At 38.6% G+C, this 25,586-nt stretch overlaps 1 protein-coding gene across 3 annotated transcripts in view; it reads right to left on the bottom strand.

Annotated features, from left to right (window-relative positions):
* The window catches only part of FOLH1 (folate hydrolase 1), a 76,412-nt gene extending 51,177 nt beyond the window's left edge, over positions 1 to 25,235 (bottom strand). The window contains exons 1-6 of one of the 3 annotated variants that reach the window (XM_025993196.2): positions 24,961 to 25,235; positions 21,978 to 22,086; positions 16,650 to 16,836; positions 9,297 to 9,398; positions 1,393 to 1,518; positions 348 to 534 (exon numbers count right to left, since the gene is read on the bottom strand). In XM_025993196.2, coding sequence (XP_025848981.2) covers positions 348 to 534; positions 1,393 to 1,518; positions 9,297 to 9,398; positions 16,650 to 16,836; positions 21,978 to 22,086; positions 24,961 to 25,078 — 829 coding nt within the window. In that variant the 5' untranslated portion in view covers positions 25,079 to 25,235. The remainder of the gene's footprint in view (positions 1 to 347; positions 535 to 1,392; positions 1,519 to 9,296; positions 9,399 to 16,649; positions 16,837 to 21,977; positions 22,087 to 24,960) is intronic. The other 2 variants (XM_072726158.1, XM_025993197.2) reach the window with 2 other exon arrangements.
* Positions 25,236 to 25,586: the final 351 nt, after the last annotated feature.

Raw genomic sequence — 25,586 nt, 5'->3', positions numbered from 1 at the left:
GGGAAAAGAAAAAGTAGCCTCCCCACGGAGCAGGAAGCCCAAAGTGGGGCTTGATCCCAGGACCCTGGGATCATGACCTGAGGGGAAAGCAGACACTTAACTGACTGAGCCACCAGCTGCCAGCACCATGTTACTTTTAAATATCTGAATTCTAAAACCCATCAGGCACAAGGGTTCCAAATAAGAGATAAGGGACCTAATCCAATATTTTCAGGGTTTGAAACTCTAACTTACTTCTTAGAGGCAAAGAGAATTTTAAAAAGATATACTTCATTTGGAAATCCCTTAATAAAATCACTTCAAAATGTTTTTAAGTTTCTTGTGATGATTAAGGCCTGACCACTTACCATTTGCTGGGTATCCAGGTGTGAGAGGGTCCCCTGCACCATTAAGATTTAAGATATTCCCACGCTGGACTCCGCCACCAGGAAGATTCCAACCATCTGGATAGGACTTTACCCCAGGAGCAAAGTAATCAGCCGGATCTGAATACAGAATGACTCCTTTGGCCCCTGCCAGCTGGGCGTTTTTAACCTAGAAAGCACAATGTGTTTCTTATTTCAGATTGGTTGTTCCAGATTTGATAATATCAATTTGTTTTTGAAATTACACTTAAATGAATAGCCAAACTTTATTCCAATCTTTAATCATTAGACCTACAACAAAGGACATCTCACAGAGAACTGGCTTTCCTTTTTCCTACTTCAAATTCTAAAAATGGGTTTCTAGAAAAAAATAAATAATAAAATAAAATAAAATAAAATAAAATAAAATAAAATAAAATAAAATAAAATAAAATAAAATGAGTTTCCGGGGATGGATCATCCCTCAGAGCATGAGATTTGGAAAATGTCCATAATACTGATAGCAAGTATTTGCTGTTTCTTCCACTAGTCTCGAAGCACAAGAAGCAAGTAAACTCCACAGGCCAGACTGAAATTTAAGTTTTCACAAAAGAGAAAAAAATTAACAGATCAAGTGATAGTAATTTTTAAAAACTGCTATGTATAATTTGGTTTCTCTGATTACCTATAATAACAATTCACATTAAAATTTAATTTAGTACATATCTTCAAGGACAATATTGAAAACAAAGATACTGATAGCAACAACAAATCCAATGAATGCTTCTATGTAGACTACACACATGATTTGTAGGTGTGCAGAAATCTGTTCTGTTCTCCCTGAATTTCTACATTCATCCAAACACCACTGACCCAATTTAAAACCCCTGTCTATACACTAGTAAATGTGTCTTTCCCATAACGTGGGCATGTCAAGAATAAGAGAGGATCATGATTCTCAGAAAGTTTTATGGGTGTGTTTCTACACATGTAAAGATATGAAATGATTTTTTATATTTAGAAAAATGGAAAAAGAAATGATTTTTACCTTATTTCCTCTAAAAATCTTCCCATATCTCGCAATCACAATCTTCCCAGAGCAATTGATCTTCAGGTCCCTCTCTAGTTTAAAGAAGTCTTCAGTCTGTGCATAGTTAACATACACTAGATCACCCTGTTGAGATCAGGAATGACTTAGTATAAGTAAGATGTAATACAAGGAGGTTTCTCTGCTGGAGGATTGTTTCACATCTTTGAATGAGGGAAGAGGCAAGAAGGTGCAAGAGGGTCAGAAAAACATGAGCTTCACAGAATAGATTCAAGGGAGAAATGAACTTGAATTCAGGCAATTGGCTGAGTTAGAGATGTTATGAATTTAATAGTAAGCTTTGTTTATATGCCTCTACTAGAGTGGCTCTAATGCCATGGAAGTGTTTTCCCCCAAAATTTATATGTATATACAGTGCGGCATGCAGTTTGAAGGGGTCCAGGCACTCTAGGTTAAGAAACCCTTGACAAGAACTTCATTCTCTTAGAAGTATTCACAAATGGGTCTCCATAACTACCAGGTAAGGAAGAAAGGTCAGGTAATATAATGGCTTTACGGCTCTGATTTCATATTATTATTAGTATGACCATGTGCAAGTCTCATAACATCTCTGAGTCTCAATACTCTCATTTGCAAATGACCTGATGGATTAGACCAGTGTTCTCCAGTTTCTTACCTACTTCCTTAAATTAATTTTGAAAAGCAACATCCTCCTTCATATATTTACTTAATATCTAAAATTGCTTATCATACCCTTAAGTTGCTACAACAAATGCAATTGCCAGCATATTATAAGTACAGATATTTTGAAAAGCAATTGTACATCATGTTTGTATGTATCCAAAGGAATACACACTCTATACTGATTTATTCTTCAACATCATCCATTTAAAAAATACATGAAGACACTCTTCAGTCAGAATTGTATCATCCTGTTTCTCTTTGAGCTTCTATTTTGTCCACCTTTCCCCAGAGAATTGTACTCTAAAGTAAAATATATTTATCCTGGACATTGGGATGTGCTGCCCAGATTCGCCTTGAGTGAAGACATTCTCACTCCCACTGCAAGGAAAGCTCTCTGCAGACAGCCTTCAGTTCCCAAGCCTCTTCAGGAATTGCTTCAGCTACAGACAACCACCCTGCTCAAAGTCATGCCCCTTTCTAGGATGACACACAGTCCATGATTGATGCATGTGGGAGTATAAAGCCTTCGACATTTTAGTCCAGCCCAAGACAGTTCTGAAGGGCTCTACTGACTCCAGAGCTGCCCTTCAGGTCAGCTGAGGCGGTCTCTAAACTGGCAGTGAGAGTCACTGTTCCCTCTGCTCAATCCAGCTGCCCTTCCCTCCTCTGACACAAACTACTGATCTCAAGAGAACATTTCTTAATTAACATCTAGCATGCTACATTCCATTTCAATTTCTGTCACCTAGAAACTGGGAATGCTTGGAAGTCTTTTCTTGATCACTGCCAAACTTCCCTTGATTAAGAATATATATAAATTCACACACATACACACTTACATATATGTGTGTGTATATATGTGTATGTGTATATGTATGTGTGTAAATATTTGTGTGTGTGTATATATATGTGTGTGTATATATTTGTGCGTGTGTGTATATATATACACATATATATATAAGTTTGAATGTTCTATGATGTCTTGTGACCGGATGTATGCACTAAGAAAATGCTTTAGGAGTAAGCTAATTATTAGTAGTATCAAACTGAGTCTGACAATGTTACAAATGTGTGTAAATAATACCAAAGCATAAAATTTTACTTGAACTATATCTCTTAATGTTATCAGATATTAAAACATTAGGTCATTGCATGAATAAATTATAGCTAGAATGAGACATGACTCCACATTAGTTCTATTCACATTTCTTGCTTTTAGACATAATTTCTGAGAAACTGAGATGGGAACGAAAGAAGTTTTGTTATGGAATTTTCACTAAGTAACTTAATCTCCTTCCAAGTTACAACACCCAAATCACACACTGATCTATTATCCAAGTTAATTCTAATGATGTCAGCTAGACACTCAATTAGGCTCATCTGATTTTGTCTAATTGCAAACCATCTGACTTGCCAAATCACTTGTTGCCCAGCTGTTAGAATCTTTCACTATTGTCTCTTTTTCCAGAACTTCAGAGATTTTTATGACTCAGAGATATGCTTCCTATTGTTTTAGGATGGATGGGAGATGTCTTTCATTTGAGGATAATGATTATAAATAAGGAAGTGGGGACAAAGTACCAGCAGGACCTGACCATGGGCTAGTTCTCAATCCAATGTAACTGTGAACTGAGAAACTGGCAGAGGAAACTGATTTATTTAAAATGATCTCATGTCTTCCTTTGGAAACTCTTCACCCCTCCTAGTTTGAAATCCCTATGCTGGACAACTTTTTGTATCCTATAATTTTATTTTATTTTTATTGTTTCCCTATGTGGCTAATTTCTCATAGCATGTTCACAACAAATTTATGACAGATACCAAAATAAATTTGTTTCTAAGCTACTTCTGGGATTCTTTTGACAAATTTGTTGAAAATGTATCCTTATGGACTCCACAGTGTTCTACAAACTAGGGATTCAGCAAATCCCTGTCCTTGGAGGAACTTACATTCATGTGAAATGCAGAAAGATAAGATAATAATAAAAGTAATAACTAAGTAAATTATACAGTATATTAAAAAGTGATGAGTGCTGTAGAAAATTTTTTCAAGGTTGAAGAGGCAAAGAGTAAATTAGTACATGGGTGCATGCAATTTTAAATGAAAAGAGGAAAAGTCTCCTGAGCAGGCGGTATTTGAATCTTTGCTTCAGTAAAGGGATTACTTTTTGCTCTTATATTTCTTCCTCAAGCAATGCAATATTTAGTTCTTCTATTTCTTCCTCAAGGAATCCAATATTAATGCAATATTAATGACAGTACTATATGTCCAATTTATAATTGTCAGGCCTCTCTGGAGCTCACTATCATTCTGTGACTAGAGAGTTATTAACCAATCTGATTTCAGCAAATTTCGTTTTAGTATCAAATTTCAAATTTCAAATTTTAGTATCGAAATTTCAAATTTCGCTTGAAATTTATCCCTAATTCAGTATCACTAACTTTGGGTGACCACGTCCTTAAATACATGTAAATTGTGGCTCTATGTTGATAAAACTGCAATCCTCACAAGACAAATTATGATGGAGAAGGGACTGGAGAAGACATTAGTTGAAACATGACAGTATACTTTGAAAATGAAAACAAGTGTGACTGATATTCCTCTGGGCACTTCACAAACACAAGTTGTCACTGTCACTTAGAAAAAAGCTTTGTGGGCAGCCCGGGTGGCTCAGTGGTTTAGCGCCACCTTTGGCCCAGGGTGTGGTCCTGGAGACCTGGGATGGAGTCCCATGTCGGGTTCCCTGCATGGAGCCTGCTTCTCCCTCTGCCTGTGTCTCTGCACCCCCTCCCCCCTCTGGGTGTGTGTGTCTCTCATGAATAAATAAATAAAATCTTTAAAAAAAAGAAAAAAGCTTTGTTCTCAGACAATGACCTTCTTGTAAAGTTTACACTGTACCATTGTTCTATGACTGGGAATAAATACAATCTTGCACTGCCAGCTTAGAATTTTCCATTTCTTGCAAGCTTCCATCTTCCTGCTCTTGTTAATTGAAACCAAACTTGGAGGCCAGGCCAGTGGCTCCCAAAGTATGGTTCTTAGAACCTCAGAATCCGTGTCACCTAGGGTCTTGTTAGACATGAACTATCACGACCTACCAAACTCAAGGGAGTGGGAACTAGAACTGGTGTTTTACATGTCTTATGGGTAATTGTGGTACACAATGAAATTTGAGAACCACTAGATTAGAATAGATTTTTATAAGACCTTGTCAAATTGTTCATTTCAAATAGCCTAAAGCAGAGTCCAGTATTTCACACTCCAGAAAATTCAGATGTAGATCCAAAGCTTATTTACAGTGAATTATCTTAAGCATACAGACAGACATACATAACTTTAAAAAGAATTAATGTTGCACTGGCTGAGTAACAGGTGATCCAGGGAAGAACATCCACCAACAAACTCATCCAATATTCGACACAAACAAGAATCTTATGCAGAATCACAGGCTCTATTTTCCCATTAATCTAGAAGAGTTTAAGTGTACTTGAAAGAAATGAGTTAATAATCTCTATGACTCTTATGAGTAGAATAATTCTGTTAAGGTCCAAAAATTATTTGGGGATTTCAATTGATTATATATTAAAGCCACAAACTAATGTAGGTAAAATTTTCTCCTTATAGTATTGTGTCTTCTCATCTAGAAATGTAATCTGTTTCTTTATATATAACATTTTCACTGCTCAATAAATTTCACAGTGTCCTTCAACAAATTCACATTCATTGAAGACGTCTAAAGCATACTTTAAATTTTATGACTATTTTTTAAATATTTTATTTATTTATTCATGAGAGACACCAAGAGAGGCAGAGACACAAGCAGAGGGAGAAGTAGGCTCCCTGCGGGAAGCCTGATGTGGGACTCGATCCCAGAAACCCAGGTTCATGCCCTGAGGCAGACGCTTGACCACTAAGCCACCTAGATGCCCCTTTTAGAACTATTGTAAATTATATTGTTTTGTTATATTTCATGTTATTATACACCATTTGCCCATATATACTTAAATCCAATCTGATAATATTAATGCTATTTTTAAATAATGAAGTATTAGTATTTTTTGTATGTTTTGGTTTTTCAGATATATCACCATAAATAACAAAAAGGATTAATAAAGAAGACCCAAAATACAAAAGCATAAGGAGAATAATTGGGCAATATTAAAATTAAAGATATCTTTTTAATAAAGGGGAGCTTGGAGCGCCTGGGTGGCTCAGTCAGTTAACCATCTGCTTTAAGCTCAGGTTGTGACACCAGGGTCCTGGGATCAAGCCCCACATTGGCCTTCCTGTCCTCTTCCTTTCCCTCTGCCTCTCCCCCTGTTTGTGTTCTAAATAAATAAATAAATAAATAAATAAATAAATAAATAAAAGCTTAGATAACATGAACAAATGGGTGAAAATTAGAAGAAGGTATTTGTAATATTTAAACAATATGAAATAAATAAGTAAAACATTTAAGAAACCCTTAAATTTAATAAGAAAAAGGCTAAAAATTCAAGAGGAAAATTAGAAGATTATACTTAGACATTGCACAGAATAAACCCCAGAATGGCTAATAAATAAATATGTTTAGAGATGAGCAACCTCACTTGTAATTAGAGAAATGTGAATTAAAATAAAATAAGGGCAAAAATTCATAGTTACATAACTTCAAGAGTTGACGAAAATATGAGGAAAAAGGATCCTCATTTAGTGTCAGTGGAAGCAATAAACTGCTAGAGTTTGGATATTGTGAAATTAAATCCCACACCTGAAACAGAATCCCACACCTGATTTACTGTAAACAGAGAAACCCCTACAAGCCCAGATGGGGATGTGTATGAGGATGTTCGCTGCAACACTGTGGTGATGAGGATTTAGGAGTAAAGCAGCGTACACCACTAAGGCAATAGGCAAGTTACATGTGGTGTGCACATAACCTGGAATGAGAGGCAACAGTAAAAAGTAAACTACCCTGACATAAAGCAACATGAGTAGATTTTTTTAAACACCATTAATTGAAAAGAGTAAGAGATCAATTAGGACCTAAAGCCTAATGCTATTTACATAAATTTAAAACATGTCAAACACAAAATAAAGCCATGTGTTTTCAAGAATATATACATTGTTGGGGGCACCTGGGTGGCTCAGTTGGTTAAGTGTCCAACTCTTGATTTCAGCTCAAGTCATGACCTCAGGGTTGTGAGATCGAGCCCCGCTGGGTATGGAGCCTGCCTCCCCCTTCCTCTACCCCTCCCCTGCTCTTTCATTCTCTCTAAAAAGGAAAACAACAAAAAGGAATATATGCATTGCTAGGGACATAAATACGTTGGGCAGGGGGAGAGGAATGAGATTGAGAATAAGGATGAGAGATGAAAGGAAGAGAAAATAAAGTAAGGATCATACATGGGCCCATGAAGGTAAGGAACCTTAATCTGCAAAATAAGTCTAAGTGACCACAGTACGCCTGAGATCTAAAATATACTATCTCAGGGCACCTGGGTGGCTCAGTCAGTTGAGCGTCTGCTTTCAGCTCAGGTCATGATCCCAGGGTCCTGGGATAGAGCCCTGTGTTGGGCTTCCCAGTCAGTGGGAAGTCTGCTTCTCCCGCTCCCTCTGCCTGCTGCTCCTTCTGCTTATGCGTTCTCTCTCTCTCTCTCTCTCTCTCTCTCTCTCGCTGTCAAATAAATACATAAAATCTTTAAAAAAATAAAATAAACTATCTCATTTCCATTTTTTATATGTCTCATTCCTATCCCATGTTATAATTATGATAGTTATGATTGCAAGCATTCTATTCATGTGCTAAATTTCAGAAAGAATTTTTCTAATATATCATTAAGATGTAAAACCATTCATTTGATGTAAATTTCATACAACTAACAGAAGATACTCCTTCATTCTAAGTTTGTGAGTTTTTAAATTATAAATAAGTTAATAAATCCAATACATTTGAAAATAAAAATGGTATTTTTTCTCTTATTTATTAAAAATATGGCACTGCCTGATATTAAATCATCCTTATGTTGTTGCAATAAATCCTAATTGGTGAAGACAGATTTTAAGATACTCATTCTAAAAACACATTTTTTACTTTGAATGTTTCCAATAAGAGTCTTCTATTGAGGGGACAACTGGGTGGCTCAGCGGTTGGGCATCTGCCTTTAGCTCAGGGCGTGATCCCAGGATCCAGGATCAAGTCCTATATCGGGCTCCTTGCAGGGGACCTGCTTCTCACTGTGCCTGTGTCTCTGCCTCTCTCTCTCTCTCTGTCTCTCTCTCTCTCTCTGTGTCTCTCATGAATATATAAAGAGACTTCTATTGAGTGATGTTTCAATATACCTGTGGATTAACAACTTCTTGTAAATATATCTCAGGCACTTCAACCCAATACATCCAAAATTGAATTTACTTACTATCAAATATTATAATAGGAGAACAAAACTTTTAAAAAGATACTAATACATTATATCCAACTCTTTCAAATGTAGCTTTCTTATAAAAAACAAAGTACTGGGCAAGAATCTGGGGACTAACCACAGAATTTCAGATGATAATTATGCTTTATGATAACACTGCTTTATAGACTAGACCACACAAAATTTTCTAGAATGGATATTCATAATCTTCATTTGAAAATGGCGACAATACTCTGATGCAAATTCTTTGAAAACTAATCAGTGCTATGCAACAGTAATAATTAATGCAGCATTCTCATGCAATGCAAATTATTTCTTTGGCAATAAAAAAACAAAATAAAAGTTAAAACGTGAATCTCACAGATTCTATGCTTAGTGAAAGAAACTAGACACAAATGATTACATGCTGTACAATTTTATCAATATGAATTTTTTTAATAGGCAAAACTAATCAATGGTGAAAAAAAAAACTAAAAGGATTGCCCAGCAGGGGGCAGGAGGTGTGGTACCCACTGAGAAAGGGCATAAAGGTACTTTCTGAAGTGATAATATTCTGTGTGTTAAGAGATTTGGATCACACGGGTATATACATCTATCAGAAGTCAATAAATGTACATTTTGGATTTCTGCATCTTATTGTAGTAAATTTTATCTTTAAAATCTGTTGATAAAACTAATAAATAGTCTTTTCCTCATTAAGAACTGTGTAAAAGGGGTAAATTTGGATTATATCAAAAATTTCATTGTAACTGTTTAATTATTGCCTGAATGTATGAGGGTGTTCTGTTTGTGATTTTTATTTTATTGTATTGCACTTTTACCTCTGGCATTCCTTGTGGAGAGAAGGCATTAAAAGGTGGCACAACATCTGAAACATTTTCATATCCTGGAGGAGGTGGTTCAAATAACGATGAGTTGAAAATCTAAAAAAACAAAATATTATAGTTAAAACTAAGTCAGGTAAAGTTTAATTACTACCATCAAACAAGGAAAAATGTGCATTATCATTTTTGTCAGTAGAAGGTTTTGTGTTTTGTATTTTGAAAGTACATATCAATATTCAGCACTGTGCTAGAAGCTTGTGATGATTTCATGAGAAGACTAAGCCACAGACCCAGAGAGGATCTACAAAGCAGCAGGTTTTGATGTAGGATGAAAAAAAATCTTTTTTGTAGGACGAAAATTTTAACACCCAAATAAAAAGTAGTATTATATTGTAATCTTAGTCTCTTTTAATACTGTTAATTATTTAGCAACAAATTAAACACTAAATTCACTTCCATAAAAAAAATTACATTTTGGAGTGATCCATACCAAATAGTATCTAGATACACAGAACAACATTCACCCTGAAAAGAACTAAAAATGCTGAATTAAATATAATTTTTTTAAATGTATCGTCAAATGGGGGGAGGGGGAGTAAGGAATACTCAAAAGCCAAAAGAATGACATGAAAACAGGAAGACTGAGAAAACTGAGAGACTGCTCTAAAGTCTGCCTTTGCCTTAGTTGGACCCATTACAGCCAAAGGAGAGGCACAGAAGTTTAAAGTCTAGACTGACCAATCCAAATAATGGAGTCTAATAAGACACCCTTGCATAAAGCTGGGTCTCTGAAGAACAACTTCTTCAGGGTTAAGAATACTCTAGAGACAAACCCATTGGATGTCTATGTGAGGACCTGTAAAAGGAGAGAACAGAGGGGCGTCTGGGTAGTTGAGTGGACATCTGACTCTTGGTTTTAGCTCAGGTCCTGGCCTTGGGGTTGTGGGATTGGGCCCCACGTCAGGCTCCACCCTCAGCATGGAGTCTGCTTGAGACTCTCTCTCCCTCTCTCTCTCTGCCCTCCCCTCCCTCACATGCAGGCATATGCACTCTCTCTTTCAAAAAGATAAAAAGAAAGAAAAGAAAAGAAGAAAAGAAAACAAAACAAAACAAAAGAAAAGAAAGAAAAATGAACAACACATTTTCTACCTAAAATTACCAGTTTGGAGCCAACAGATATTCACTTAAAACAAAGAATATCTCTAAAGGATATCATTCAACAAAACAAAGCCTCTAAAGGAAGCTCTAAGTTGATTCAAGGGCTGGTAAGCAAGGTATCATGTGGAAAAAACAAATATACTGTAAAAAGCAAGTATTATTCAAATTGAAAAGAACAAGATTGAATTAGATTTATGGGCATAAATTGGTGGGGTATGACCAAAGTGAAAGTATTCTAAGATGTTTGTATTGCAGAAATCTTGATTGAATTATGACATTGTTACATAGGGATCACATTTTTTAGTTTCTGAACTACTAAAAAATAAAACTAATAAGGCTAACCACTCCCTTCACCCCCGACTCCCAAAAAAGGGAAGGGGGAGAAAGAGTGAGAAATCATCATGACAAAGAACATTCTGGAAAGTTACAGACTTTATCTTATTTTTTTCATGTGCAAGTCTGCATGATTTTAATCTTATGGGAACTAGGGAGGTTTCTTTCTTTTTCTTATCCTTATGTTTGGAAAGCTTCTCTTTGTTTTTAGGCTGTGTTTTATTTTTTTTTAATGAAGTAGAGGTACAATATGTGCTGGGGGCAGAAATAGAGCCCATACTTTAAAGTTTTGCCAAGTCATTTTGATCTTGGTAAATGTTCAAGTATAGCTTCTCTGCGAGCCTAGGAGTAGGGACACGAAAAGTTGAAAACTTCCTTTATTTTACTACAACCAGGAGTTGATTTTGTAGCTAATTACCTCTATTTCTTTAAAAAAAAAAAAATGCTGTGTTTCAGATTCAGGAGTTACCTATCAACATTGCAACAATTCAACTGTTTTCATCCCTCTGTCCCACCCGCAAATGTACTATCACCCTTTGTACTATCACCATCTCCCAGTGTACTTTAATTATCATGACTATTCAGAGCTGAGCTCTGTGGTGAACTGTAAACTTTTACTCTCCAGCACAACATACACAAGTTCCTTCTTCCACAGGCAATTAATACCACTAGTGGTCTGTGGATTCTACCAGAAATATTTTAAATACATACAGACACAGTATCTTTGTTTATATAGAGATAACATGATATAGATTGAACTCTATACTGCCATTTTTTATGTCACAAAAGGTAAAAATAGAAATAGAAATTTGTAAACCAAAGTTATTGTAGTTATACTCTGAATACATAATTTGAGGTTATTTTGGTGAATTTTGGAAAGTTGAGCAATGCTCTCTGGTATATAGTCTACCTTTGATAAAGTCACCCAAAAAAGTTGTTTCCTTGATCTTATAAATTTCTCCCACTTATTAAAATAACTCATAAACTTGCTCTAAAATCCACTTGTCCAGAGGCTGTAAAATTGAAAATTGGTAATTGGGGCAAATTGAGACTAACTTGAATGCTCCCTTGGCTGAAAGACTTGCTGATGCAGTGACTTTGTTTCTATATGGATTTCTATTGTACTTTACTAGTTTCTTTTATAAACTTTCTCAATGATTCAGACAAGTTTTGCACCCTCTGTAGATCACAGAAAAAATATGGGCCATATGGAGTATGTGGGGAATTTTGGAAGGTGGTGGTTGACATGGTTTCATTTTAGGTTCTGTCTGCCTCAGAAAAGGAAAATATTTGATGCTCTAGTTAATATAATGTCAGCTGAGGGTTGGTTACTCCTGGTCTCCCATCACTCTTTGTACCACTGCACTCGCCAGGACCATGTAAAATGTTGAAAAGTAGGGATATCCAAACTTGAAGGAAATGTTTTTAATGTTTCCCCATTAATTTTGATACTTGCAGGATGCCTGGAGTGGCTCAGCGGTTGAGCATCTGCCTTTGTCTCAGGGCATGATCCTGGGGACCTGGGATCGAGTCCCACAGTGGGTTCCCCACAGGGAGCCTGCTTCTCCTTCTGCCTGTCTCTGCCTCACTCTCTCTGTCTCTCATGAATAAATAAATAAAATCTTTAAAAAAAATTTTTTTGATACTTGCTGCGACCTTTATTAGGTGATGTTAATTAACTTCCTTTAAAAAAAACAAAAAAACAAAAAACTTCCTTTCCAAGTTTACTAAGAGTTCTTGTCATGAAATTTATGTCTCATTTTTCAACATTTCTGAAAATGTTCAACATTTTTTTGGGGGGTGGGACATTTTTTGAGATAAATATGTAATTTTTCCTTTTCCTAATGATAATGATATTATCCATATATAGTCACTTCACATTTCACCTATTTTTTTGCAATTTGCTTGTTGGGTTATAATTTCTAGATCATATCTTGCCTTAAAAAATGAGTTGAATTTTTAATATTCTCTGAAATAGGTTGTGTTATATTTAAATGATCTTACACTTTAATCTTTGAAACTTGAAGGAAAACCAGTTAGTCTTGGTGCTCTGTGTTGTGGGAGTCTTTGAAGTATCAATTTAATTTCTTTAATGTTATAGAACTCTTTGGGTTTTTAAAAATGCATTCTTATGTCAATTTTCATGTTTTTTCCATCTTTTGATTTCATCCCAGCTATGAATTATTGGCATACCTCTTCCTAGTATTTTCCTATCTTTTTTGAATCTGTGCAGCATCTATAGATACGCCTCTTTTTTTCACTCCTTATATTATTTATTTATGCTTTTCCTGTATTTTTCCTTATTGATCTTTGTCCTTTACGGGACAGAAGGGGTCATGTGGGTGGATTACCTCATCAGTGCTGACCAGGTCATTCCAGACTGACTAGTTAAGGGTTACATTCTTGGGAGAGGCTGAAACTGCATAAGGTTAGGTATTTTTTTTTTTTTTAAGGTTAGGTATTAAATCTTGGTTGCTGAAGTGGGGCTCAGTACAAGTAAATCCATTTTGAGCCTGTTGTATCTTTTCCTTTAACAGATAAAAACAAATTTAGAGTTGTTGGTAAATTGAAACAGTTAGATAGTGACCTTCTTTATCTCTTAATAAGGTTTTTGACTTTGCCCTAAAATTTACTTTATAAGATAAAATCATTTTTAAGTCAATATTTGCTTAGTATTTCTTTTTCAGTTTTGCTACTTTGAGCTAGTTGTGATGTTATGTTCAAGTCAATCTTTATAAAATAGTACATAGCTAATTTTACTCAGTCTGACATACTATGTTTTTAATCGGACAGTTTTTTCCATTAATTTTTTTCTAATTACTGATACACAGCATTTAAGTCACTTCCACTTTCCTATTACATGATTCTTTTCTCTCCCTTTACCCCCCTAATGCTCCTTTTTCTTTTGTGAAGATTGTGTATCCTGGGCAGCTGTCTTAACTTGGGCTCAAATAAAACTTTTTTCTTTTTCCTTGAAAAATTCGTAAAAGGTTTGTTCATTTTGTGTCAACAATTGAATAGTGCTTGCTTCAGGAAAGGCAGAAATAGGGAGGAAGCAAGGACTTTGGAGAAGTATGCAGCTCTAATGGTGTACTTCAGATGAAAACGAGAAGGAAAATGAACTAATACAGCTTTTAAAAAATGAGGAAGCTTTAGGCAGTGTGATACTGTGATTTACAGTAAACCTCTATTTATTTGACCTTTATTCCATTTCTGGCACTGAGCTTCTAAAACCTTCTAAAAGGAATTTCCTGATGAGAGCAACAAAGATGTCTATTGTTATGCTAACGAGGTAACTTTTTGACTCCACTTAAGGATGGGAGCTTGGAGAACCAACTTTGTGATTAGAGGCCTGGAACCAGCGTCTGGTTCCACAGCCAGCCTCCCACCCAGGAGGAAAGAAAGGCTGGAAGTTGAATCAACCACCAATAGCCAAGATTTAATCATCACAGCAAAGTAATGAAGCTTCCATAAAACCCCAAAGGACAGGGTTTGGAGAGCTTCTGGGTTGGTGAACACATGGAGATGTGGGGAGATTGGCGCTCCTAGAGAGGCCATGGAAGCTCTCTGCTCTTTCCCACATCACTTGCCTCATGCATCTCTTCATGTGGCTATTGCCTCCTATCATCTATCATCCTTTGTAATAAATCAGTAATCTAGGATGTAAAATGTTTTTTGTAAATGTTAATTAGCTCTAGCAAATTAATCAAACCTGAGGAGGGGATCATAGGAACCTCGGACTTCTGCCAGTCTGTCAGAAGTAGAATTAATAACCTGTCTCCTGAGTTGAAGGGGGTCATTGGAACCTCCAGCCTACAGCTGGTAGGTCAGAAACACAGGTTAACAACCTGGTCTTACAACTGGCATCTGAATGGGTTGGGGGGAGGACAGTCTTATGATACTTAACTCTTACCTATGGAATCTGCCAGTATCTCCAGGTAGATCATGTCAGAATTGATCTGAATTGTAGGACACCCAACAGGTGTCAGAATTACTTGTTGGATGTGTGGGGGAAACATTCCCCATCTCAATAAAAATTGGTCTAGGAACCCAAAAGAGAGCTAACACCTTTCCAGAAAATCTCCAAAATGACATTTCTACATGATACCTTTTATTATGTGACAGGCCTGAAGAATTTAATAAATGCTTATAATGGCAAAACAAACAATGAAAGGGAATAATAAAAGCGAACTCACAGTCAAAACTGGGAGATGAAAGAATAAGGAAAAAAGAAGTGCATGTATGCTATTTTCCTCATTTGTATATAGATCATCCCCAAATTTGACAAACCAAGACAGAGGTTTAAGTACATGTACATATTCTTTAACATAATCAATATTTTATTTCATCATTAAATAATTTTCCAAAACATTCTTTTATAGACTGTTTAGTACTTAATTATATAGGCATGTCCCCATTTATTTAACAAATGTTATGGGACCATATATTGTATATAGATATTCCACATACCTTTTTTAAAAATAATTTTTAAATTTTGAGATAGTTTAATATTTTTATAAACTATTAACTACTATAATTTAAAATAGTACTTAGTGTGGGAAGTTTCGAATCATATTAGGAAATTTAGCAAGGGATTACATCACTGACAGCAAAACATAACAGCATATTAGCCATTAAAAGACTGATACATTAGTCGACAGAAGGTTATCAACATATTAGAAAAAATTTTTAAATTTAAATATATTTAAATCACACATTTTCAGTTCACAGTATTTGAAGCTTATACACAATTGAGAAGGCCCAACTAACAAGAGGACTGAAGGAAAATACCCAGATTGAAAGAAGCTATTTTAGGTAAGATACAACTCTAAAACTAAGGTATGCGAAATAGGGTTAAACGTATAAGTTTTATTTTACTAGCCTTCCTAGTGGTTATATATAATGATAAGAAATATCTCAATGGGGTAATTGGGTGATGGGCATTAAGGAGAGCATGTGATATGATGAGCTCTGGGTGTTACATACAACTGATGAATTACTGAAAAATACGTCAGAAACTAAGTATGTACTATATCTGGGCTAACTGAATTTAAATTAAAAAAAAAAATACCTCAATTACTTGTATTATCTTTTCTTCCTCAAGTACCTACCCTAACTTGCAAACAAGATTGTAAATTCTTTCGGTATCATCTATAGACATTCTCTCCAAACTCTCTTCCCTTTCAAATGCCCACAGTCAAATTCTGGGCACAGAGCTCAACACATGATCACCTGAGTCATATCAATAAGTACCAATAAAAACCTGCTAACTGGGAAGCCCGGATGGCTCAGCAGTTTAGCGCCACCTTCAGCCCCCAGATCCTGGAGTCCTGGGATCGAGTCCCCTGTCGGGCTCCCTGAATGGAGCCTGCTTCTCCCTCTGCCTGTGTCTCTGCCTCTCTCTCTCTCTCTGTCTCTCATGAATGAATAAATAAAATCTTTAAAAAAAAAAAAAAACCCTGCTGACTCACACTGCATAGAGGGGGGTCTTGAGTTTCCTCACAGCCCCAAACTTATACAGTATCTTTTATAGTCTGAACCTATCAAAAATGTGTCTATTTCACTTGCTTCAAAGTACTAATATATTGTATTTTATTGCATGAAGTACTATAAAACAGAAAATAGAAATGTCATCAAGCATTAATTTCTCAGACTTTTTCCAACATCACACTAAATTCAAACATCATAAGAAAGGAGTAATAACACTGGTAATGAGATGTTAAAGATATCACTCACAAGTTTCAATGATACTGATTTCTATCAATAATTAGAGATGGTATAGAGCATTCTTTCATAAAAGGTATTTGAAAAGAATAAAGATGTAGGTAGTTTTTATCTTTTATCTTTTTTTTTTTTTACCTCATTTCCGTCTTCATCAATTATTGAGATGTAGTTGGGATGAGTCTTATTTGGATAGGACAACAGGACATCATAATGGGCTAACTCTACAGAATCCAAGCCAAATTCCTTCCACTGGGATTGAATTTGCTTTGCAAGCTGGAAGTTTTGTTCTGTTCCTGCTAAATGTGGCAGCCGTGTAAAATTACTGGTGAACAAAAATTGAAAGTGGTTAGAAATTAATGTTTAGTCAGCTTTTATCCCAAATGAACAAATAAGTATGGCACATTGACATTTAAAAGTGCTTTGAAATGTGATACGATTAAAAAACAAAGTGGCACTATTATTGCATCAAATAGATTTTTCAAAGCATATTTTAAAGTTTTCATGCTCTAATTTGTACTCATTCAAGAGAAAAATTGGAAGAACTGACCTTTGTAGAGAATTGTTATGTGATCCTATGGATGTGTCCCCATTTAGATGAGGAAAATATCATATTCTTTCCTTAAGACTCATGCATCTTAGAACTTTCATAGAATTACTTGTTTATTTCATTGTGTAAAATATATTTAGAAGGTAAAAAATGTTTTCATACAAAATATCAAGCTGTAACATGCCAAGAATAACGGATAATTAAATTTATTTTTAAATACTTAGAGTTACGGCCAAGTGAGAAACCTTTTGATTAGCAACCTTATAAACTGTCTTCATTAAGGAATAATCTAAACATATTTACAGAAGCTCAGACTGAAGCTCTTGTACTCCATTCATCATGCACAGTAATACACTTAAAAATCAATGATGATAATTAGCCTGACCAGAAATATCTCTAACAAATAAGCTGTGAGGGCAAAATTTTAGCTACCAAAAACATTTTCGCGAGTTTACTACCTTCTCATTTAATATGGCTGGATGTCTGTGCTTTTGTTTGTTTAAATTTATCTCTCTCCTGGAAATGTGTTGTTTCTCTGAAGTTTGGGCTTATTGATATTTTCATCTTAAACTACTTAAAGAAAAAAAATCCACATGCATCATGTATCATAAAAAGACATTTATTTCTAGATCATGAACTTTGAGCTTCACAACTTCTGGTTCTGAATATGTAGGTTTTTCTAAAATCAACACATGTCTATCCTTATAGGGATTTTAAAAAAATCTATGACTATGATTCCACTTTCAAATGTTTGATTTTACTGTGTATCTTAATTTTTTTTTAAAGATTTTATTTATTCAAGAGAGAGAGTATGAGCAGAGGGAACCTGATGTGGGGCTCCATCCCAGGACTCCAAGATTATGACCCAAGCGGAAGGCAGAGGCTTAACTAACTAAGCCACTCAGGCACCCTGTGTATCTTAATTTTTGACTAAGAAGGTTAACTGCTAAGAAAATAACTCTCGATTGTTTAAAACTGGAGTTCTCATGATTTTTTTTGTAGTTCTATTAAAATAATTTAAATTATGTGTATAAAGATAGTATCAAAATCCTTATTCAAAAAATGCTAAAGGACTTAACACTTAGAGGGTCCAAAAGTAGACTGCCCCAAGATGGGCCATTTTGACAAGAACATTATTCTGAGATCAATGCAATCAAAGCCCTATGGGCTCAAAAGAAACTTGCAGCTTCCTTTACAACACAGAAGAATCTAAATTGGGGGTCTTTCTCAAAATAAGGGTTATTAGCAGAGATCAATTTTATCTGAGTGGTTCATCTGTATGGCAGGTGATTATCTCATTACTAAACATCTGCTCTTCTTATCACCTGTGAAGTGCATTCCTTTCTTCTGAAGTCCCAAACCCCTGACCACTTCTACTTATTTCAGCATGACATATACCTCATTTTGCCTATCTTTGGAATTCCCACGTCCATATGGATTCCCCACACATACACTATTAAGTCTGATTTTCTCCTGTGAATCTCTCTTGTGTCAATTTAATTCTTAGGCCTGCTAGAAGAACCGTGAAAGGGATATAGGACGTTCTTGTTCCCTTACAATGACTCACACAAAATTTCTAATGTATTTGCAAAATGTAGTAACAAAAATAACACAATTTGAAGAGGCAGCTGTCTTTTATCTCTTCAATGTATACCTGCACAGAAAACAGAAAAAGAGCCAACATGTTGGTATTTTTTTTCCTATAGTTCACAGATCACAAACCGTAACATAACTAAAGTGGATGCAGATTATGCATATTTCCTTTAAATCCGTGATAACTCTGTCCCACATGTGAGAAACAGGGCACCTGGCTGGCTCAGTTGGTATAGCACAAATCTCCTGATCTTGGGATCAGGAGTTGGAGTCCCGTGTTAGGGGGTAGAGTTTCTTAAAGGAAAAAATAATTTAAAAAAAGAAAAAGAAAAAGAACAGTTGTCAATAAGGAGTCCTGAACCTGCTCTCCTCACCACCAAAAATGAAAGGAAAGAAAGGAGGGAAGGAGAGATAGAAGGAAGGATGGGAGGGAGGGAGGAAGAGGTGGCAGGAGGGATTGATTATTATCAGACCTGGCTATTAGAAGTCAAATTCCTTGTAACAATGTTGTCATTACTAACTAGGATACAAAATGTGCTACAATCAGGGCTGGAACCCACTCCTTTGGAGCAAAGCTGAGCCTAATAAGAGGATAAAAAAATCCATTTCCAATAATAAATAAATAAACGGGCATAAAATCTTCTATTTGCCACTAATCTGTGTGGTCCTGGCTAAAGCTTTAGTTTCTCATCTGTATATGGGGAGAATATTGCTACCTCACTACTTCCCAAAGATCTGTGGCTCAATTGGGTAACTGATTAAACTGCAGCTCTTACTTTTTCTTGTTTTAATCAAGTTAGAAGTGTGTTGCAAGTAATTCGTTGGTCCTACTAAAATCTCAAGTTTTCTTTAAAAATAATAATTTACAAATCATCCCAAATAGCCAACAACTTGTACTTAAAATCCTCCATCTGGTTAAGAAGTTCCACGTATCATTTCATTATCTCATTTAATAAAAAGAGCTGTTAGTATTCCTGTTTTAATACACTGTATCCAGTTTACAAATGCTAGAACACTGCTCCCAGGAGCTAGATGCCTCCCAGGCAACTAGTAAAAGGCAGAAGTGATGCTCAGAGGCTTATCAGTGAAATTCTGAACCCAAAGGTCTAAAAGAGTTTTCTAAAATAATCTGGTCTTTCAGAACCTGGAAGAGAAGGAATGTTTCTCTAAAGAGATGCAAAATGGTCAACAGAGCTAAGAATTCAACTAGGTGTTTACAAAACAGCAGGGAAACAGGACAACCTGGCATCCCAAGGGAAGCTGAATGAACAGCTTTGATCCTCTCAGCCACTATAGAGAGGCAGACAGCTTGGAAGAAGGGAGGATCTTTAGCAGCCAAGCAAAGGGGGATAAGATGGAAGACTGGAGGCGTTACCGACCCCTGGTTTAAGGGTGTAATCAGATTGAAAACTCTCTGATGGCCAAATGGCAAATAGGAAATCTGGAGAGTCCAGAAGGTTTCGAGTAATTCCATGGTCGTTGGAGGGATGAGCTGGGGTTCTTTTACTCTCTATCTTTTGTGCTAACAGTGAAAATCCTTGAGTTCTGAACAGTCAGAAAAGCTTGGTCGGGGTCATAGAGAATAAGCAAGAAACTGCCAGCTTCTATTTTATTCAGGGTCCAGAAAGAGAAATGAGGGCATTCACTTTTCTTCTTTGCTGCTCAGTCCATGTTACAGGCTAGGAAAGGAAGAAAGAAGCAGGGACAGCAGCTCTGTCTAGGAGTGAACACTCTATCTTGCCAGACTTCCACTTTTATTGTACCTATTATATATAATTATAGTGAAATAAATCCAAGAGGTAGAGGAGGAATTTCCAAAAAAATTAAGCCACGCTCAGGGCGTGATCTCAGAGTCCGGGATCGAGTCCCACATCCGGCTCCTTGCATGGAGCCTGCGTCTCCCTCTGCCTGTATCTCTGCGCCTCTCTCTCTCTCTCTCTCTCTCTCTCTCTGTCTCCCATGAGTAAATAAAAAATAAATAAAAAATAAATAAAAATTTAAGCTTCAGGTTCTCTCACCTTAAATGGCCCTTCCAAATATTTGGAAGGTGCCCTAGCAGATTTTTATTTGTAGTTTTAAATCTATTGTAATTAAAATAGACATGTGTTTTTATGATTAGATGTGTGCACATCTATACATATATGTGTGCTTGTATACGCGTGTGTATATATATATATATACATACACATAAAACTATCTTTTATATAAATGTATAGCTTGTATTCACTAAGGAATCCTGCAGTCACTATCAGAAACATCAAGTATTTTGCTTTGAAAAACGAAGTATTCTAATCAGTTACATAGAATCATTCTACACAAGTGTTTTATTTTTAGTTGCTATGCAAATACTCTTTAAATTTACTCATTTACATCTTTTGCTCTACACTACAGACAGCTATTTCAGGAAACTGGGAATAAGTTTTCAAACCATGACTTATAAACGCTCTCTAATTCATCTTGGTCACAGCAACAATATCATGGTCCCCGTTTTATAAATGTGGAAATGAGAGCTCAGGAAGGTTAAGTACTCACTCTGAGTGATTTTACTCTCAATGGGTAAAGATGGAAGTTAAACTCAAGTATATCTGACTCCAAAGTCCAAGTTTATTCTTTTTTGACTAAAATATAATGTTGTCCTCTAAAATAGGAGTCAGTAAACTCTGTTCCACTGACCAGATCCAGCTCACTTCCTTGTTTTTGTACAGTCCACAAGCTGAAAATAGTTATTACATTTTAAATAGATAAAAAAAGGAAGAGTATTTTGTGACATATATGACATTCAAATTTCAGTGCCCATAAATAAAGTTCTATTGAAACTGCCACTCTTATATGTTTATGTATTTTTTTTTAAGATTTAATTTATTTATTCAAGAGAGACACACGCAGAGAGGCAGAGACACAGGCAGAGGGAGAAGCAGGCTCCATGCAGGGAGCCCAATGTGGGACTCGATCCCAGGACCCTGGTATCAGGCCCTGAGCCAAAGGCAGATGCTCAACTGCTAAGCCACCCAGGCGTCCCTGTTTATGTATTTTCTATGGCATCTTCTGTGCTACAATAGCAGGGCTGAGTAGTTGTGACACAGATCAGCTGGTCTAGGAGGGGCTGGTCCTTTACAGACAAGTTTGCTGACTCCTGCTCAAAACTGTCTCTAAATGATACAATTTAGCTTAAAGTATAATCCTGTCTAGATGAAATATGATACAAGGTCTTCAACAAATAAAACTAAAAAGCCAGTTCCTGTACATAAAATATTGAATCAAAACTTTCTAAACTTATTAACTTCCAACAAATTACTCATATAAACCATCAAGTATGTGCTTACTATAAGAACCTCTTGATGTTCTCAGCTTTCAATTCATCCAAAAATGCCTTCTTCATATCATGCTGTGGAACAATGTTAGTAGGTTCACTAGGGGATTTTATAAACCATCCTGTAAAAATATAAAATATAAAAATGAGACATGAGTTTATAAACAGGACCTATTTTTCTTATCTATCATGCATGAAATGGGAATTATTAACAGCCTCCCGTATTAACTGAGATTTTCTTAAATTTAATTTCTCTTGCCCACTTCCACTGGAAAAAAAAATGTAATACTTTTCAAATATGGATTAGTCACAACATAGTTTTTTAATTCAATTTCAATGACAGGTGTTGCTGCTATTCTAAAAAAAAAAAAACGTTTTTAAGAAAATGACCACTAAAATTAAATACAATTTCAACAAATGGCGATAAACAAGATTTCTTAAAGTTTAAGGCAAAAAGGAGATCTTCCGATTTTCTCCTGAAAGCTTCTATCCCCAGAGACTGCTCTTCTGCTGACTCAGAATGAGCATTTAGTAAATGTTTATAATGAATTAATGATGAATCTATTTCAAGTACATAAATTACTTCAGAGTTGAAGAAAACTCAGACTTGTAATTTGTTCTATTTCAGAAAACTAAAACAAATGTGTTGAACTTTAGAAAGCTACAAGGAAACAAGCTACCCAGTGGCTCTGTAGGATGTCCATTGCACACAGAGGCCAAGGGAATGGGTGGCCAAATCATGTAGAGCAATTAGCCCTTGTAGCTCTGCGTTTCAACCTGGGGCAAATGAGTCATCTTTACAGGGCTTATTTAGAGAAATGGTATGATCTGGGCATAAAATAATTACTGAGATCACCCATCTAGCTTTCACAGAACTTTCCAAGTATTAATCATATACATGCACATTTACATGCATATTGAAATAAATGGTTGGCAGCACATGGAAATCTATTTCTACCACTACATAGGACAGAAGGACTCGGATCAGCCTGGGAGGAGGGAAAGACACACTGAGGATGAGATGCTTGAATTGAGAGCTGAAAAATGAACAAAATGAAGTGGGAAAACCACGGGAGAGAGGAAAGTAGAGAATCCCAGGAAAAAAGTAACCTCATAAATCCTAATAAAGATCTTATCGGGTGTCATCCACTGGGCAGTGAATACAAGGATGAGGCTGAGGGCAAGAATAAGAATGCTTTATGAGAAGCAGATTTTAATCCCTGCACCAGCCTTGCCAAGTCTAGTTCCCATTTTTACAACTGAGACAATTGAAACTCAATTTGAACTGTGTCCTTAGTGAGCACTCACCTCACCTAAACCCCACAACCACCCTCGGTGATTACTAACATCCACGTGTTAGTTACAAGCAGAGAGAAGCTCAAAAGTCCATTAGTGACCCCAAAGATCACACAGCTAGCAAAAGAGTGCTAACTTAAGTCAGCATAGCTGGCCTCTGCCCTGGTCTTCTTTTTTTTTTTTTTTTTTTTTAATTTTTTTATTTATTTATGATAGTCACAGAGAGATAGAGAGAGGCAGAGACACAGGCAGAGGGAGAAGCAGGCTCCATGCACCGGGAGCCCATGTGGGATTCGATCCCGGGTCTCCAGGATCGCGCCCTGGGCCAAAGGCAGGCGCCAAACCGCTGCGCCACCCAGGGATCCCTGCCCTGGGATTCTTAATCCCAGGAGAGGAATCCAGAATTCAGAGCTGAGGTGAACTATCTTACACTAGCCGCGTGCACCAAAGTCCAATTAAAAGCATCTCCTCCTCCCCAAGCAGAAATAAAGAAAAGTGCCAACACCCCAACACTGTGCTAGGAGCTCTGGCGCTACTTCACTGCCCATTCCGAATAAATTACAGATATTCTCCTCCTCATAAAGACTGAGAAACTGAAGCCAGGGGAGACTCGATAAATTGTTCAAAGCCACAAAGGCGTAGCAGAGTCAAGATTAAAATCTGAGAGTCAGAGCTTGTCTCTGCTGCCCCTGGGTTTTAGGAAGTTGGGTTAAGTCTGCGGATCAGGACACGGAGGACGCAAACGACTCGCCGGCAGAGACGTGTTCAGAGCCGGGCAGTAACAGCCGGTGTCCAAGTGTTCCCCTAATTGTGTGACCCTCAAGGACGAGAGAACGAGGAGGGAGAAGAGCCTGGGTGCCCCGGGGCCCGACGTCCACCGACCCTATACGTGGTCCCAGGCCGCGACCCAAGACCCAAACAGGTCAGGGCCCTTCCCGGGACAGTCCGGTCCCCCCGCCCCGCGCGCCCTAAACGTGGCAGCTTCTCGACGGGCTGGAGCGGGCGGCACCTGCTGAAGGCCAGTCTCGGGGTCCCCGCGTCCCGCTGCAGCCCCGGGTGACCGTCCCACAGCAGCCGGCGGGAGCCGACTGCGCCCCCCGCGGCCCCCACGCCCGCAACCCAAAACCCGCCCCCGGGGGGAGCAGGCATCCGGGCGGCCCGCGAGTCCCAGCGACGCCCCGCCGCTGCGGGGGGGGGGGGGCTGCGGGGGGGCTGCGGGGGGGGACTGCGGGGACCTGTGGGGGGGCTGCGGGGGCCTGCGGGGGCCTGCGGGGGGACTGCGGGGGGGCTGCGGGGGGCTGCGGGGGGGGGACTGCGGGGACCTGTGGGGGGCTGCGGGGGCCTGCGGGGGGACTGCGGGGGGGCTGCGGGGGGGGGACTGCGGGGACCTGTGGGGGGGCTGCGGGGGCCTGCGGGGGGGCTGCAGGGGGGCTGCGGGGGCCTGCGGGGGGGCTGCGGGGGGGCTGCGGGGGGGGCGCTGCGGGGGGGACTGCGGGGGGGCTGCGGGGGGGGCCTGCGGGGACCTGTGGGGGGGGGACTGCGGGGGGGACTGCGGGGGGGGCTGCAGGGGGGCGCTGCGAGGGGGGGACTGCGGGGGGGCTGCGGGGGGGCTGCGGGGGGGGGACTGCGGGTGGCTGCGGGGGGGGGCTGCAGGGGGGGCTGCGGGTGGACTGCGGGGGGGCTGCGGGGAGCGCCCCTACCGAAGAGGAAGCCGAGGACGAGGAGGCCGGCGGCCAGCACCGACGCCCCAAAGCACAGCCAGCGCGGGCGGCGCCAGGCGGCGAAGGTCGAGTCGCCCTCGCGAAGGGGGTTCCACATCTCTGCGCGGCCGGCGGGCTCCCCGGGACCTGCGCCTCGGCTGTGACCCCGCGGCAACGGGGCAGCGGGACCGAGGGACCGAGGGACCGAGGCTCCCTCCCGCCGCGCCGGGCCGGTCAGCTCCGCCGGCTGCAACGCGCAGCCCGCCCGGCCCGCTCCCTCCGCCCCCTCCGCCCTCAAGTAGTTCGAGCGCCCTGGGGACCAATCAGCCTCCGGAGCTCTTACAAAGTGCAGGCGCCCGGAGCTCGCCTCCTGAGACTGGCCGACTGTGACTTGTGTGCTTACCTGTATGTCAGTAATTGAAATCGTTTTTTCCTTTCTTTAAGGTTTTATTCATTTATTCATGAGACATAGGGAGGAGAGACACAGGCAGAGGGAGCAGCAGGCTCCCTGCGGGGAGCTCCATGGGGGACTTGATCCCAGGACCCCAGGATCGCCCTCTGGGCCTAAGGCAGATGCTCAACCTCTGAGCCACCCAGGGGCCCTAAAATCTTTAGTAGAAAGAAAA

The sequence above is a fragment of the Vulpes vulpes genome, chromosome 11, assembly GCF_048418805.1.
Source record: "Vulpes vulpes isolate BD-2025 chromosome 11, VulVul3, whole genome shotgun sequence".
NCBI lineage: Eukaryota > Metazoa > Chordata > Mammalia > Carnivora > Canidae > Vulpes > Vulpes vulpes.
Note: the sequence above shows the minus strand (reverse complement) of the source record. Positions and strands in the feature narration are given on the sequence as shown.